The following is an 18,285-nucleotide window of genomic DNA, read 5'->3' on the forward strand; positions in this document are numbered from 1 at the left end:
AGATCAGATCTGAAAAAATAAGTTCGAATCAAATCATCATTTTATGTGCAGTTTTTATTGCTAAATTTCTTTAATTTTCGTAATGAAAAAAATTATGAAAACTCGTATTAATAAAATACACATTATTACGAATCTAACAACACCTCATTTGATATATTTTTTCACGTATAAATTATCATATATTTAAGGACAAAATTTAGTCAAATCTGACATTCAGATCAGATAGATCAAACCAGATCAGATCAGAATAGACCAGAAAAATTTAGATACGCAAAAATAAGGTGAATCAAACAACCCTTGACACATTTAGACAAATTAGATAGATTCAAAGTTTCAAACCAGACATTAAAAATTTCTCCCATTAATTTGAACTTTTGTCCGCCTAAATTAATCCCTACTTTGGATTATTCCCCATCACTCCCAACTTTAGGGGGTATTAATTTCTATTGCACCCAACCGGTCATCCAACCTAATATTACAGGTTACAAGACACATGTCAACCTATAATTGGCTAAAAAAAAACCCACAAACCACCCATGCCCAGCCCGAAAAACACCACACCCCACCCCCAACCCGCCAGAAAATCGGCCCCTTCCCCGAAAACCCCTCCCTCGCTGCCGGAAATCGCCGCCCTGCCTCCCCTTCCCTTCCCCCACCCCTGAAAACCCCTCCCCCTAACCAACCCTTCCCCCCGGAGCGCCGATCACCGACCATTCCCCCTTCCCCCACCCCGTTGCCGGTACTGCCCCGACCACCTTCCTTTTCCCCTTCGATCACCACGCGAACCAGCGATAGTCCCCAAAATCCCGAACAAGGAGGCCACGAAATTAGCCACGAACGGTCGAAAATCGGCCGATTTAAGGTTTAAACCAACCATTCGGCCCGAAATTCGCCCGATTTCAGCTATTTCTGGTGGTCTTTTTCAGGGAGAAATGGGGGTGCGTTTCTGGTGGCCATTTCTGGTGGTCGTTTTTGGCCGTTTCTGGGGTGCATCCGGCGTTGAGGTAGGCCAGGGGTTCTTGAGGTGTTGGTAAGGTGGCTGAGTTTCGCTGCTAGTGGTTGGGGCAGAGAAAAGCTAAGGGGAGGTGGCAGTGGTGGAAGGGGAGGGCTGTTGGGTTTTTTATTTTTATTTTGTCTATTTTTTCCAACCAATTAAATATTGACACGCGTGCAAAAAAAACTAATTCACAAATATTTACCTGATTGACCGGTTGCAAGTCATTTGGGTGCAATATAAATTAATACCCCTGTAGTTGAAAGTGATGGAGAATAATCAAAAGTAGTGATTAATTTGGGCGGAAGAGACAAAGTTCAAATTAATGAGAGCATTTTTTCTAAAAATATTCGGACCACCCTATTTAAAGTGAAAAAAACGCACTCTACGTTCTAGAAATTTGAAAGGCTGCCAAACCAAGAAAATGTTGAAGCTTGGGAGCTGCTCTTATGGCATCCGAAGCCTTAACTTCTTTCTGCGCCATCCATTGTTGTACTCAACATCAACTTCTCTAACCATTCAAGGTAATCCTCCTTCTTCTTCTTCTTGTTCATTCTCTTCCTCATTAGCTAATTTCTTAGTTGATAATCTTGGTTTCTCCAATCAACAATCTCTCTCCATTTCCACTAAGTTCACTAAATCATGGAAAGCGGGAGATACTACTGTATTCAATTTCTTTGAAAATGTTGATTCTGTTATTCAATTCTTTAAACAACTTGGGTTTCAGCAATCTCATATTCAGAAAATCATTATTTGTGAACCCCGGTTTTTAGTTTCTAGGGTTCATAAAACCTTTAAACCCAAAATTCAGCTTTTTAATGATCTGGGTATGTCTGAGTCTGATGTAATTCAAACTATTGCAAGAAATCCTAAGATATTGCACCAACGTTTGGGTCCTGCAATTCATGCTCTTAAGACTGTTTTGGGTAGTGATGAGAATGTTGTTAGAATTCTCAAGAAATCTAATCGGAACTTTTACTGTACTGCTAGTTGTTTGATTCCCAATGTTGAACTACTGCAACAGTATTGTGGTATTTCTAGTGACACTATCCAGACACACATTCTTCGGCAGCCTTATACTTTTATAGTGAAAACTGATGTGCTTCGAGATACCTTAATTAAGGTTGAACTGCAGTTAGGGATTCCTCGAGACTCTTCAATGTTCTTGTATGGTGTTAATTTTCTGCTTTGCTTTGGTGAGAAGAAAATCAAGGATAAATGCGAAGTATTTAAGAGTTTTGGATGGACTCAGTCTAGCATCATGGAATTGATCAGGCGAAATCCTATGTGTTTAACTTGTTCAGAGGCGAGGATCAAGGAAAGACTAGGCTATCTGATGAACCAACTGGGTTACAAGCCTGATTATTTAGCAATGCAGCCTATATTATTCGCGTGTAGCATGAAGAAGAGATTATTGCCAAGACACCGAGTCTTACAGATTTTGAAGGAGAAAGGACTTTTAAGGATGGATTATCTTCTTACTTCTGCTCTTGCTTTGTCTGAGGCTGTGTTCTTGAAAAGGTTTGTTCTGCCATTTGAGGAAGTCCATGATGTTTATGCTCAACTGACTGGTTCTTCAGTGGAGTTGCTCAATGTGAGAATGTCCAAAAGCCAATCTTAAAGGTTTTATCTAATTCTAGTGTTGCTTGATATTAATTGGTGCATAAGTATACTGCTTCTATTCTTTTTCTAGTGGCAGCACCTCTAAGTCTTTGACGTCCTCTTTACATTGAAACTCTGTCCAAGTAGCCTAAATAGTTAAGTAGTTTTACGGGATTTGAAAACATTGCAATGGGCCTGTTATTGTACGAAATTATTGTTCATATACATAATGATGTTGCGATCATCTCTGATTTTATTATTATGTCTATCATCTTTGAGTTCCTGGCAGCAGTAGTGCAGTCCTTGTATTTAGGCTTTTGAATACTTTAAGTCAGCAATAGTACGATATGAATTATATCTTATATAGTCTATTGAATGCAGTACTCATCTTTTTAGTAGTGTTGATCTTGATTAGTTCTATAGTGCAGTTGGTTCTCTTATGATTGTAGGATAGCTATGTCATAGGATTTAGACTGTAAATTTTGCAGAAACTTTTGGTTTGATCATTGCATAATTTTTCTGCCCTTGCAGTGATGATCTTTAAGTGCCTTAATTAAGTTTGTAAATTTTGATATGAATGGGATGTATTGTGTTACTGTGGACTAAATATGGAATGTATGATAAATTTTTAAATAATGTGTAGCTTTAATTTGTTTTTTTTTCTTGTCTCAAATAATATTTCTTACCATTGTTTTAAAATACAGAGTCGCTTTTTTGTAGATGCCTATCTATATTCAAAACTGCTAAAACAGGGTAAGCAGCAGTGTCGGTTTCTTCTCTTATTAAATGCTGTTTTGAGTCTTGTTACCACCCTTGTTATTTTTTCTATATGTTTTATCGTCTAGGCTCTTAGAGACTTAAAATCAATAATAATTACTGAGTATTAACAATTTGTCATGTAATCAATAGTTATCGACTCGTTTCACAACCATCACGATGTCATAGGGGGAAAGCTTCTTAAAATAAAATACTGAGTATTAACAATTTGTCATGTTTTTACTTAAAGGTTATGCAACTAGTTTTATTATTCAATAGAATCAAGAACACTCAATCACCTTTATGTTGTTACATTCCAGTATAATGTGCACAAATTTATTATGTATAATACTGGGTCATTACTACTACTAAGCAGTAGATATAAGTGTCACTTAATAAGTCAAGGGCATGATAAACCTTTTTTTTTTTGGGTCTTTTTAAAGTAAGAGGTTTTTAGTAAAATTCATTTGCTAAGTTTATCGAAAATTTAGGCTTACTCTGGACATTTCTAACAGGGTGGTCACAAGACTGGCAGCATCATATGGATTATAGAGTATATGATTAGTAGTTAAATAGGACATTTGTTAAAGATGAATTTGAGGGTTCTGAAGTGACTAAATTTTTATTTTTGTAGATTTGTAAAGTTGGATAAGCAGTTATTTTTTAGTCTTTTTTTTTCTTCTGTAAAAGGATAATTTATGTATTTCACTATTAATAGTTTGAATTTTGCAATACTGAATTCGAATCCAGCCTTTTGGAGTTGCATATGAACTGGTGTAATAAAGGCAGTGTTGGATTTCTGAAACTTATTTACTATTAAAATGAATGCACTGATCTTATAATTGCAAAGAGGCCAAAGACAATAATAAAAACTTTGGATTGGGTTGCTTTTGCTGATAGATCACTCTATCAGATGCCTTTAGTATCTGAAATTTAAACAATGATGCAGCCCTTTTGGTTGAGTTAGGCATTTTATTTCTTTTGGCTGTTGGAAATAGGCCAAGTAGCTGCTCTTGTCCAAGATGCTGAACCTAAGACGAAGGAGGAGGTTGATAATTTGGCGTATTGTTTTCTGGGGGCAACCTATTCATTAAGCTTTTGGATGGTGAAGAAATGCAAGGTGTCTTTCCAATCTATGAAGCTTCTCTTTCTACAGCTTAATGCTGTCCTTCCATCAGTTTGCTGTCTTGACTCGGTCATTTTAGTGATGTATAGTTGAAGATTATAGCAAGCTTGTTTTTAGGGTTTGCAACCTTTTTCAAAAGTTTGACCATCACTTTTTTAAAAAAAAATTATTTTATTTATTTATTTATTTATTTTTTATAATAATTTGGTTAGGAAAGCCAACGGGGCTCGTAGGTCATGTGTGTGTGCCTGTGTTGAGGGTAGAGGGTGGGGTAATATGAATTCCCACCCCATCCCATGCTATCTTACAAATCTAAATTAGTCTGAATGCAACATTCTGTATAGTATGCTTTGTTTTAGGAAAAAATATAGTGAAGTACTTATAGTATAATTATGGAACTAAAGTGATGTGTATTGTAAGATCGCTATGATACAATGATGGCAGTTAAATAAAAAATGTTGGAATTTGTTCATTTCATATCTTCATTTTTGTGAGATTCTGGAATATTATGGTGAATCTATGTTAAATTTCAGTAGATGTGCAAATTATGGTAATTGGTAATTAATACTTTAATGGTGTTTTTTTCATCCTCTCTCTCTCTGTTGGGAAGAATTTTACTGTACGTCTTAAAGACTATAATTGTTCGGTTGTTCCTATCTGCAAAATTTTTGTCATAAGCTTGGCAGCAGGGTGTGTTTGATTGTGGACTCGTTTTTAATAGGCTATGCGCACCAACTTGAATATAATTTTACGAAGGTGGACTGCCTGTTTGCCTCACTCTTAAAGATGGGATTTGGTGCTGTAGCTGTTCTGATTTTCATCACAGCCACTATGGCTCATGATCTCTTGATTGTGTTATGTTTTCTTTTTGTGAGCTAAAGCAAGTCCTGCATCTGAAGTTGATGATACAGGTTCACGGTTGAAGAGGATGACTTTAAAAGCTTTTTTGTTTGAGCTAGAGGTGTATGTGATGACCAATTCACATGTTAAGGATTCTAGGGTGATTTAGCCGGGATTGAGTCACACTAATTTTATCGGTCATCTCTACTGGTGCTTGTCAGGGCAGCTCTCCAAAAGCTAGTAATTTTTTTTTTTTTTTTTTTTTTTTTTGGAGCAAAGCTAGTAATTAATACTACGTACTATGAAGGTGTGAAGTTAGTGATAAGAAGAAAAACAGAAGCTTAAAGTTGAAATGAAATTTGCTCTTTGTTTTTCTTTACCATGTTTGGCAATTGGGACTTCCGTCTTTCCATCTTGTGGCTGTTAACTCTATTATAACCTTGGAGGTTTGCTACTATGTGTAGTAAGTACTAGTATTATTTTTCTCTTGTCTATTTCTAGGGTAAATTATATTAAGCTACCTAAATTAAAATTTTGGGCATTAGGCTAAATTTTGTTTGAACTTAAGGTCTGTTCACATGTACTGAACTGAATAGAGTTGATATAAATATTTTACGAGAGAAGGAAATTAGGAGTTGAACTGAATAGAGCTAAAATGAATATTTTATGAGAGAAGGAAATTAGGAGCTGAACTGAACTGATTGGAGGGAGTAGTAAATATTACTCTCGTCTTCCCCTTAAAAAAATATACTACCTCCGTTAATTATTATGTGCAACAAAGGCGTATTATTTGTGAGATATAAAATATTCCTTTGTTGCACATAATAATTAACGGAGGTAGTATTACTTTCTTCTTCTTTTTAGGTGCACTGCTTTGATTGACCTAGTAAATCGAGAAAAATACACTAAGGCCCTGTTTGATTCACCTTAGTTTTGCTGAACTGAAATTATTTTTACTGAACTGAACTTATTTTTACTGAACTGAATTTAATTTTACTGAACTGAAATTATTTTTACTGCAATTAAATTATTTTTACTGCACTGAAATTATTTTTACTTAATATTATTTTTTTAAGGTGAAAAGAAAAGGACCTAAATAATGGTTGGAAATTTGGAACCCTGAATACTCCCTCCATTTCAAAATTACAAATATTGATTATCAATGTTGTGTATTGATATGTGTGCAAGTTAAGTGTTACGGAGCGTTTCCTCAAAAAAAAAAAAAAAAAAGTGTTACGGGGCGGATTATGCAAAATTCGACTCCTTATCTACAACAAGTCGAAGGCTAAATCTGACTCAAAATCCGACTCCAAGACTCAATTTCGATTTGACTTCAATAATCGGCCTCCAACTACAACTTCGATCCGATCCGGCAGCAAGTTTATTTTCGGTTACTCAATTTTGCAAATTCTTGGCTGCATTCTAATGCAGCCAAGATGGATGCAACAAGCCAAAACGCTAGTCTTTATTAATGAAACGCAATTTGTTATTTTCTTCTTCACTTTCCCTTCTTCTTGCTAGAATTTTACTGAATATCCCCCTTTCCTTATTTCATTTACTTTGTACATGGTTTGATTCCTTTCTTCATTCAAATTACAAATTTGATTGCAATTTTCTCTCTCCATTTTCTTTTATTCCATTTGATATTTTCTCTCTCCTCTTCTTCTCTTTTAATCAAGATTTTCTCTCTCCTCCGTTCTTTACTTAATAATGGAGGTGGTTGTTATTCCTCATGAAATCATCAATGGAGGTTAGTTTTTGTGTTGTTTATAATTAATTAGTTTAATTATGTTATAATTTGGCTAAAATTGAAATTGATTTTGTGATTTTTTACTGGATGGATTTCAATTGATATTTTTGATACATTTGATGAGTTAGACTATCCTCAATTGAATTTTTGAATTTGTTATAAATATTGATTTAATTGATGAGTTACTGATATTAGCAATGAATTTGATTAATTTCGATTGAATTTCTGAATTTGTGATAAATTATTGAATTGCTGCATTTGTTATGAACTTTTTTGTTATTATGATTTTATTTTATTTTTTGAGTTGTTGTTTTTTTGGGAAAAAAAAATGAACACGTAGTACTATAAAATGGAACATTTAGTACCAAATGAACATTTAGTACACTAAAAAAGAACATTTAATACATATAAAATGAACATTTAACATTGATGTATACGTTTATCATTTACATTTTGAACATATGTATATTTAATATGAACATTCTATTTCTATACTATGAACATTCATTCTCCAGAAGTGAGCAATGTACAATCACCAGACAATGAAAACTGTTATTCACTATGTATAATCATTGTGAACATTTTTTGTCCATTTTATGAACATTTATTGTGCAGATTATGAACACTTTGTTATCTTTATTATTTCAGAGAATACAAATGCAGTTGTGTTTAAGGAAGCCGAAGTATCTGAATAAATGTTGAAAGAAGTTGAAAGTGAGCAGCAAGCATTTGATTTGTACAATGATTATGCCTTTAAGATGGGTTTTAGTATAAGGAGGGGCAATGTACGAAAAATTTATAACACTAACATATGGCGAAGTAGGAAATGTGTATGTTCAAATGCTGATTTGAAGGATGATTCTAAGAAAGATGTTTGTGGTGCTCTAGTTGAGCTAATGTTTCTTATTATGATAAAATGTTATCAATGTTTGACAAGACAAGTCATTCATAGATTTATTGCTTTTTTTTATTGAAATAATTGTAATAATATACAAATTCTAATTACTTTTCAATATATAGATCTATTTTTTCATTTTTTTTTCAATTTATTATTATTGTTCTGTATAATTTTTACAAATTAACAAAAATATTGAACATTTAGACTTGCATTTTTGAACATAAGCTTAACGTAAACAGTACAGTTGCTACAAATTCAACATAAAATTTCAATCTCAAATTTAATAACATTTGTCTTTGAAACTAAACATTCAAACACACTTAAATAAAACCACAGTTTTTCAATATAAAATATTCACATTATCCTTAATTTTCTTCAATTCTTCTTCTTGCAGCCATCTTCACTCTATACCCTTCTCGATTGGTGGTACTTAGAATAATTTCTGCATAATATTTCACCCTGAGCTTCCGGATTTGATCAATCTGATTTCACAAAAATGAACATAGTATTACAGGTTTTGAACATTGATAAAAAAACAAATGAATAAACTTATAATTATGATTAAGACTGTTAAAATAACCAATTAATGAATATAGACCAGAATTGAAGATTTTCTTACTTAGCAACAACAATGATTGAAAGAGGTTCATGTTCAGAAGCAATAGCAAGTTCTGCAAGTCGATTTTGAGGCATAATTCTGTGGATCTAAGAATGAATATCAAAACAAATAAAATGAATAAACTTTATATTAATATGAACATTGTCTAATAATATTTTATTTACTCTGTTTCTTGTTCAGCATGTTTTGTAGCAGAATTTTCTAATTCTTCAAAACCTTGATTATCATCATGTTCAGAAATAGTACGCTTCAGTTCTATTGTCTGGTCTACGTTCAGATGTTTTTGTACCACGTTCAGAAGGTATATTTTTATTGTGTTCAATTATAAACTAGTTAGTATATATACTATTGCTTTACAAGTCTAAAATAGTGCACATAAAAGATTAAAATATGCACAACAAAATAAACATAATGAATTCCCTTTCAAAAAAAAAAAAAAATAAACATAATGAATTTATAATTTTTAAAATTGCACAAGTTTAAGGTAATACATAATTGAATGGGGAGTGCAAATTGAACATTCTATTTTGAAAACTGAACAACATCTATTAAAAAATGAATATCAACAAAACATAAATGAAATTTATCAAATATTAAATAAAATGTTTAATTACACTTGTTTGCTAGTTTCAACAGAAGGTTGATCAACACTATCTTCTTTAGTAGGCTATCCAACATCTTTTTCTCTGTATATAAATTGGAATACACAATTACTAAAATCTATATCATAAAATCAAAAAAAAAAACTATGTAAAAACGAACAAGAAGTGAACAAAAATGAATTTTAACAAAAGTTAAGGAAATTGCATACCCTTCTTCATTGAGGGGGTCCGAAATTTCTACAATATTAGTGTTACAAGTTCCAAAAGTTTGCTGTTCAGAAATTTCTTTTGTTTGTTCAGAAGGATTTGAACGTTGTTCATTTTCTCTGTCATAAATTGTAATGTACAATAATCATATTTCTATTGCATATAGTGAATATAAGAATAATAAAAATGAACTTAAGTACAATTAATATGAATATTTTTACTGTAACAAAACGAACATACTTGGCATTTGTACTGTTTTCATCCTCAGTTCGAACTTCTTTTTCCAAGTCCTTTAAGATTTTTTGATCTACAATTGGACTTTTTACCCCTTGCTTCCTTTTCTTTCCAAACAATTGAGAAAGAGTTCTGTTTAATAAATTTAGGGTTTTTAGTGCAAAATTAAAATTCATATAACCAACAATATAACAATGAATATTTCAATTATAACAATGAATTTCGATTCTTACGCATGATCTTCATCATCTGAACTACTTGTATCTTCTTTGGGTTTTCTATTTAATTAAAAAAACGAACAAATACTTCATAATTTTCGACAAAAATAACAAAAATTAACTTAAAATGTAAACTCTAAAAAATATGAACAATATTCATAGAATTGGAGAGAGAAAACTAGAGAAATTCAACATAAATTATGTTAATTTTCGAACTTACCCTTTTTTTCGGAGATGGTTGAAGCTTGCTTGCCATGGATTTTCAATTTTTTAGAGAGAGAATTTAGAGAAAGGAGAGAGAAAACTAGAGTGTGGAGAGAGAAAATGGTACATCATATGAATAGTGTAAAATTCAAACTGCAACACTTGAATAAAAATGGAGGGAGTAGCTTAATACTTGAAATAATCTGATTTTTATTTTTTTATATACTACATACTTTTTTTTTTCGTAATTATAATGCTCTAAATGTATCCAGTTTAAAGGGCATAATTGATATTTGAATGGTCAAGGGAATTGTTTTTGACACACAAAAAGTTATTTATAAACTCTCATAATGATAGGTATGAGAGCACAAATTTCTTGCTTATAATACATATGCCAAAATCAATTTTTGAAAATAGGCATGGAAAGGGAGCACGAGAGATTGTTATATACTCTCGGCCCGGGGAGTACCTTACATCCGGTATCAATTGTGGTTTTACATAAAGTTGATAGTTGAGAGATAATTGAAGCAGAGGAAGCCCTTACCAAATGATGAACTTTGGGTGCAGCTTCAATGGCATCAGACGCTTCTACATCTTCCTCCCTAATTTTCGTCGAATTTCAACTTCATCAACATCAACCACTAAAGGTAACCCTAGTTCTTCCTCTTCATTAGCGAATTTCTTGGTTAATCATTTGGGTTTCTCCAATCACCAATCTCTCTCCATTTCCGCTAAGTATCACGGAGCTGTGAGTGATATCAATGTTGAACATGCTAATTCTGTTATTCAATTCTTTAAACAACTTGGGTTTAAGCAATCTCATATTCTGAAAATCATTATTTTTGAACCCCGGTTTTTAGTTTCTAGGGTTCATCAAACCCTTAAACCCAAAATTCAGCTTCTTAATGACCTGGGTATGTCTGAATCTGATGTAGTTCAACTTATTGTTAGAAATCCTTCAATATTGCGCCGCCGTTTGGGTCCTGTAATTCATGCTCTTAAGACTGTTTTGGGTAGTGATGACAATGTTGTTACATTTCTCAAGCGAACAGGTTGGATCAACTTTAATTGCGCCGCTAATTATGTGATTCCCAATGTTGAGCTATTGCAAAAGTATTGTGGCATTTCTAGTGACACAATCCAGGAACAGGTTCTTCGGCTGCCTAACTGTTTTATAGTGAAAACTGATTTGCTTCGAGAAACCTTAATTAAGGTTGAACTTAAGTTAGGGATTCCTCCAGACTCTTCAATGTTCTTGTATGGTGTCAATTTTCTGCTTTTCTATGGTGAGAAGAATATCAAGGATAAATGCAAAGTATTTATGAGTTTTGGATGGACTCAATCTGATGTTATGAAATTGATCCGGCGAAATCCTATGTGTTTCACTAGATCAAAGGCCAGGATCAAGGAAAGACTAGGCTTTCTGATGAACCAAATGGGTTACAACTTACAAGCCTGATTATTTAGCAATGCAGACTAAATTCTTCACATGTAGCATGGAGAAGAGATTATTGCCAAGACATCGAGTCTTACAGATTTTGAAGGAGAAAGGGCTTTTAAGAATGGATTATCTTCTTACTTCTGCTATTTCCTTGTCCGAGTCTGTGTTCTTGAAAAGGTTTGTTCTGCCATTTGAGGAAGTCCATGAAGTTTATGCTCAACTGACAGGTTCTACAGTGGAGTCGGTCAATGTTGGAAGATGCAAAAGCCAATCTAATGCTGCTTGATCTTAGTCAGTGCATAAGGTATCAGGCAATGTTAATACTGTTATTTTCATCATAACAATTTTCAATATTCTCAAACTTTTATGCCCCTTTGAAATGAACCAGAAAAGGTTGTAGCACTTGTAGGTCATTGTGATTGGGAATGTTTCATTGCAATGCCATTACTTTGTTGCTCTGCATTAAGTAGAAGTTAAGTGTAATGTATTTGGGGAAAAGGGGGGGGGGGGATCTAGAGATTTTTTCTTAAAGGTTTGGACTTAGGAGCTCTTTGTATTTGGTTTTTCTCATTGGTAACCTCTCTAAGGAATCTTTTGAGATCATGACCTATGCATATCGGTTCTAACTTTCAACAATAGATGATTATTATAATATGTGAATTTTGTTATGTTCATCAAAACAACTTTCATTATTCTCGTAAAATCATTTCCTTGTCTGATACTCTGATGTAAATGTAATACAAAGTACCTTTTATTAACGTAATAGGAAAGGTTGTATGCCATTGTCTTTGGGAAGGTTTAATTGCAATGCCATTACTTTTTGCAATGAATAGAACTAAAGTTTCATGTTTTCGTATTCCCATATCATGGTTTCAAAAAAAAAAATTCTTTGATATCATATTATGTGGACTGTGATGGGTATTTCTTAAGTTGGAAGTTGGTGTTGATTTATTATTAATACTCTTTTCCCTACTAGTATTATACCTTTTAGCAAAAAACTTTGCACTTGTTGCAGTGCTATGATGTTACAAGAAATAGTAGCTTTCTTCTAGATACTTTTGTGTGATTTAAATGCAATTCATAATTTGTGTATTGGCTTAGCAAATCTCGAAATCGCGGACAATGGCATTCATCAACTTGTTAAGCCTACATTGCTTTTGTTCTCTTTCTAGTTGCAGCACCTTTGACTTCCTGTCAATATTGAAACTCTGTGAAGTAGCTGAATTAATTGGTTCTAAGAAATGGAAACCTGGCAGGCTGCACTGCAGTATGGTGTCTTCTTGACTTCTTGTACATAATGATGTTGTGACCAACTCTGTTTTAATTGCTATTTATATCTTGGAGTTTCTTGTTGCAGTAGCGTAGTCTTTACATGTAGGCTTTTGAAGACTCTATGCCTCCGTCTGTTTTGATGGGAAACATTTTTAATTAAAGATCATTTTTGTAAAATACCAATTTTCAATGGACAATATGATTGTAAAAAAAGTTTTCCTAAAAGATAAAAGGAGAGAAAATGGGATAAGAGGAATGGAGGAGAGAAAATGGGATAAGAGGAATGGAGGAGAGAAAATGGGATAAGAGGAATGGAGGAGAGAAAATGGGATAAGAGGAATGGAGGAGAGAAAAATAGTGAAGTATGGAGTAAAAAAATGTAGCATACCTTCTTTATAAAGAAAAATGGTTTCCTTATCCCAAGAACTAACTTTTCACCACTTGGAGAACTGTTTTCCACCCTTGACAAAACAAAGGAAAATGGAGTGATGAAGGTAAATCATTTTCCCACCAAAACAAATGGAACCCGAATGAATGATAGTACCATATATTTCCTCCGTTTTTTTTAAGTTTACACCGTTTGACTTTTACACTATTCACACAAAACACTTTGACTCGCTTTTATGGTTTATAGATACGATAAAAATATTCATTTGGGATCTTGTTTGAATCGTTTCAATGTATATTTTATTAATATCCACTTTTTATATTTTTACAATGTTAATAATTAGAGATATTAATCGTTAAAAACATGCGTTGACAAGTGTGATAATAGAAAGGTGTCAAATAAAAAAAAAAAAAAAAAAAAAAAAAACAGAGGAAGTATATTTAGGTCCTATTGGTTGCATCGTTCGTCTCGCGATTTGTTATTGTGACTAGTATAGTCCTTCCCAATTTCTTGGGTAGGGAAGTCAATGGGGCACATAGGTTGTGTTTGTGTGTGTGTGAAAAAGTGGGGTGGGGGTAATATGAATTTCCACCCCACCCCATGCTATCCTACAACCCCTTGCTATCCAACAAATCTAAACTGGTTTGAATGTTACAATCTGTATAATATGAGATACTTTATAGTTTTATTATGGACCTTTGTGTTACTAATGCTAGTCTTTGAATCATTATTGTAAGATTGTCTATGATAGATTGATTGCAATTAAATAAAAAAGTATTGGAATTATTTCCTTTTATATCTTCATATTTGTGAGATTCTGGAATGTCTGGTGAATCTATATTCATATCTAGTAGATGTGCAAATTATTCTTGAATGTCTGGAAAAACTTTTTATTCTTTTATTATGTGGGGGGGGGGGGGGGGGGGGGGGGGGGGTTGGTAGTTAAGGTTGTAAATCTTGATTCTTGATCATGTCAGTGATGTATTGTTGGGGGATAGAAATTTAAAATTGTTTGCTTAGATTTATGCTTCTGTAGTAATATTTTATGAAGGTGCAAATTATTCTTAGATGTACTATGTTTAAGCAAAATATTTAAGTCAGGTCAGCAATCCGCATAATTTGTGCTTAATGACTATCATACCAACGTCAGCTCAAGACTTTTACGATTCCTATCTGCAAAATTTTTATCATAAGTTGGGAGCAGAGGTGTGCTTTATTGTGGACTGGGGCTGAGCTCACCAACTTGAGTATCGCTTTATGAAGGTGGGCCTGCTTGTTTGCCTTAGTTTTAAAGACAGATTTGGTTCTGCAGCTATTCTGATTTCCATCACAGCCACAAAGGCCTCTAATCTCGATTGTGTGATATTTTCTTTTTTTCTGAGCCGAAGCAAGCATTTGAAGTTGATACAGATGCACAGTTGAAGTGGATGACTTGATAAGCTTTATTGTTTTGAGCCAGAGGTGTGTTTAATGACCAATTTACATGTTATGGATTATGGGGTGATTTAACTAGAATTAAATAACTCTGACTCTTAACTCTGTTGGTGCTTAGCAGTAAAAGAAAGCTTTGTTTTGGTCATCTCTGCTGGTGTTTATCAGGGTTGCTCTCCGAAAGCTTGTTACTAATAGTAATGTTGCCCCATGTGCTTCTTGCTCGATCTGGAAAAGACTTAGGCAGCTTTAAGTTCTACCCCGAGTAAAAAATATTCGCCTGGAGAGCTCTGCAGAACGCCCTTCCAACTCGACATAATATACATTATCGAGTCAGAGAGTATGATCCGGATTGTTGCATCTGTCAAAGGGATTTTCAAACTACTATCCACGCTCTCAGGGACTGTAATACTGTATTACTGTAAGCTCCCAAAGGAAGTCTGGAGTAGGAGCAGATTTGCCCAAGTTGTCTAATCACGAACAGACTGAGTTGCTGATTGGTGGGAAAGGTGTCTACCCGAATTTGATAAGGTTTGGGCTGCTAGCATTGTCACTCTCTGCTGGGCTATTTGGAGTGCTTGTAACGCACGTGTCATGAAAGGTGAGACCTCCAATCCAGAGAACACAGTGAGCTATTCTATGAAAGTTTGTGTTGAAATTTGTGACGAGTTCAGTGGAGCTTCAATGAGGTTGAATGCTGCTTCGGTTCCTCTGCCAGAGACGTGGAGTCCCCCTGCTACAGGATGCATTAAAGTGAATGTTGCTGCAGGTTTTATGCATCATTAGTGGACTGGTTTGGATGCAGTGCTGAGGGATGTACATGGTGCTGTTTGTGCGTGTTTGGCAGCTCAATATCTTGATACTTGGGAGCCAAATACTGCAGATGCAATGGTTGTGATGTTGAAAACTTGGAACTGCTTGCTCGTTGTTCAAGCTTTGCGTGACAGGTTGACAGGCTCAGGGTCTTTCCACTTGATCAGTGATGATATCTTAGCTTTTTGTAATAGTTTTTTTTAATGTTCATTGCTCTTTTGTGAAACGAGGGAGGGAATAAAATTGCATATCATTTGGCACACTTTCAAGTTTTCAACCATGGGTGGTTGGCCAAAGAATGTGGCACAATGTGAGATCCCGACTCGCGTGTTGAAGCTTGCTTCCTCTGATTTAATTAATTGAGCTTTCCCTATGTGGGTTTTCTCTAAAAAATGCTATGAAAGTATGAGAAGCTAGTGATAAGAAGAATAAAGAGAAGCTTCTAGTTGAAATGAACTTGCCTTTTGTTTTCTTTACCATGTTTGGGAATTGGGACCTCCGTCTTTCCATCTCGTGGTTGTTAACTCTATTCAACCTTCTTTGTTTAAGGTTTATACAATTCATTCCTTACAAATTTATTCATTACCCATTCCTCAATTGCACGAGAGTTGAGAAGATAATAGTAATAATCCCTTCTATAAAGAAACTTGAAATGCAATATACATTATGTAATGTAAGTATGGGAATTAAAAAACAAGAGTGAGAGCCAATACTTCCAACACAAATATTCAAAAACATCCGATTTACACTAAATTAGTGTAAATCGGGCTCAGCAACCAATCAATTTCAACACAAACATTAACTTCTAAAATTTTCTCTCTCTTCCTTATTTACTCAGCAACCTCTTTCTCTCTCTTCTTTCTTTCTCAACTGCCAATTTTCTCTATGAGAACTTCAATTTTCTCTCTCTTCAACCTCTCAACCAGCGATTATCTCGTCTTTCACTTGCATGCGAAGTTGTTATTTGCTAATATAACACTTATTTCATTCTTTAGTGGGGAAAGGAGCATCAAACAAATCTGAGGAGACATGAACGCACCCTTTCATCTATGACAAGACCTTCACCAACCACCTTTGGACCATTATCTGTTGGAGGTTTCTTCCGTGTTTCGACAGCATCATTAGCTTCAGTCAATTAGCGTTTCAGTTCATGTGGTGTCGATCTTTATTATTTTGATTTGTTTGAGTGATTGTACTGTTTTTTCATGACTATTGTTAATTTTGTGTGTTTTTTTTTTGTTGATTTTGATACTATGTTTTGCATATGTAGCTTAATTCTATTCTGAAAAAGGGTCACTTTTATGAAAAAAAAAGGTCACTTTTGTGAACAAAAAGGGTCACTTTATTGGAAAAATAAGGTCACTTTTGTGAAAAAAGGGCCAATTTTGTGAAAAAAAGATTACTTTTATGGAAAAAAAGGTAACGTTTGTGGAAAAAAAAGGTCACTTTTGTGAAAATATGGGTCACTTTTGTAAAAAAAAAAAAAAAAGGGTCACTTTTGTAAGAAAAAAGGGTCACTTTTCGCAAAATGTTCGATGTACAATAAAGTTATTGTAAACTGGGGGCATGCAAAAGTTTTTGTACTTCCAATACCTTTACTGGCTAGATTTCAACTAACTTGTGAGTTGTGACAATCACTTATTGTTAGAAAATAGCTAGAGGTTCTAATTTATGAGAGAGAGGGATAACTCAAGTAATCGATTTTCACCATTCGTCATGATTTTCTAAAAAAAATAATAATAATAAAACCTTAATCATACAAATTAATTATAGTACTCCGTACAAACCTAATTCATACATTTCTTTTAAAGAATAGTACTTCCTCCGTTCTTTTTTACTTGATCCGCTTTGACTTTTACACTATTCACCACCCCTCCTTTGACCGTGTTTTATGAATAATATGTAAGGAAAAACATATTTATATTGGATCATTTTGAATTCGTCTCAATAAGTAATATTATAATATATAACTTTTATATTTTTTAAATATGGAGAATCAAAGTTATTGACTGTTAAAGTTTTGCATTGATAAGCGTGATTAAAAAAACAGGTTAAGTAAAAAAGAACAGAGAAAGTAATTGACAAGGTTTTTTTTTTTAGTTATTATTCTACTCCCTCCGTCCCCGAAAGAACGACCCATTTGGGTTGATTTCGCGGGTATTAAGAAAGTTAAATAAAAAGAAATAAAAGCATATTGGAAAGATAAATTTACATGGAGTTTGTAAAAACGTAGAGAGAGAAAGTAATAAAAGTACATAGAGAGACAAAATTTTATATAGGAAGCTAATTTTGCACAAATATTATTGCAAATTGGTGGGGATTTTAATGCAAATGGTTCATTCTTTTTGGGACTAAAATTAGGACGAATGGGTCATTCTTTCGGGGACGGAGGGACTGAGGGAGTACAAAGTAATTATTCTCTTTTTCCCCTAAAAAAAAAGTAATTATTCTCTTTTCTTTGTTAAGGACTTATTCTCTTCACGTGAAAATGGGAGATTTGATCTGATTTTCATAAGGTCTGATCTGGTAGAATTTTTATAATCCGATCTGATTTAATAATTTGACTAAACTTTGACCGCATAATAATAATAATCTATAAAAAAAAAAAACAAGACATTATCAAAAGAATCTTGTTAGATTCGTCTCATTATGAACTTTTCAAATATGTAATTTTATAATTTTTTGTAATACGCTAATTAACGATATTTAACAATAAGTAATTAAAATTAAAAGTTTTAATTTGGTCTGATCTAAATGTTTTTAATCTTATCTGATTTAAATTTATTTAGGAATAAGAAATAAGTTGAAGAGAACTTGTCGGTAGGGATGGCAACGGGTCGGACTCGGAGTGGATTATGCTAAATCCAACTCCGACCCGACAGGAAGTCGG

The 18,285-nt window shown here is 33.6% G+C and overlaps 2 protein-coding genes across 4 annotated transcripts; both read left to right on the forward strand.

Annotated features, from left to right (window-relative positions):
• Window positions 1-1,412: 1,412 nt before the first annotated feature.
• LOC145617814 (uncharacterized) lies at window positions 1,413-3,010 on the forward strand. Its single transcript, XM_081672566.1, has one exon. The coding sequence runs from the start codon at window positions 1,419-1,421 to the stop codon at window positions 2,613-2,615; it is 1,197 nt and encodes a 398-aa protein (XP_081528692.1). The 5' UTR covers window positions 1,413-1,418; the 3' UTR covers window positions 2,616-3,010.
• Window positions 3,011-10,293: 7,283 nt separating this feature from the next.
• LOC145618311 (uncharacterized) lies at window positions 10,294-15,826 on the forward strand. 3 transcript variants are annotated; one of them, XM_081673088.1, is made up of 3 exons: window positions 10,294-11,795; window positions 14,302-14,612; window positions 14,704-15,826. In XM_081673088.1, the coding sequence occupies exon 1, from the start codon at window positions 10,598-10,600 to the stop codon at window positions 11,507-11,509; it is 912 nt and encodes a 303-aa protein (XP_081529214.1). In that variant the 5' UTR covers window positions 10,294-10,597; the 3' UTR covers window positions 11,510-11,795; window positions 14,302-14,612; window positions 14,704-15,826. The 3 variants fall into 3 exon arrangements, with proteins under 3 accessions (XP_081529214.1, XP_081529212.1, XP_081529213.1); XM_081673086.1 differs by having other exon boundaries at window positions 14,707-15,826; XM_081673087.1 differs by having other exon boundaries at window positions 14,346-14,612; window positions 14,707-15,826.
• The last annotated feature ends 2,459 nt before the right edge of the window (window positions 15,827-18,285 follow it).

Source organism: Chenopodium album, chromosome 26 (genome assembly GCF_948465745.1).
Source record: "Chenopodium album chromosome 26, dcCheAlbu1.1, whole genome shotgun sequence".
In the NCBI taxonomy this organism is placed as follows: domain Eukaryota; kingdom Viridiplantae; phylum Streptophyta; class Magnoliopsida; order Caryophyllales; family Amaranthaceae; genus Chenopodium; species Chenopodium album.

What these genes read in the sequence shown, in the direction of transcription:
- LOC145617814 (XM_081672566.1), top strand. Translation starts at nt 1,419, where the DNA reads ATGTTGAAGCTTGGGAGCTGCTCTTATGGCATCCGAAGCCTTAACTTC.
- LOC145618311 (XM_081673088.1), top strand. Translation starts at nt 10,598, where the DNA reads ATGATGAACTTTGGGTGCAGCTTCAATGGCATCAGACGCTTCTACATC.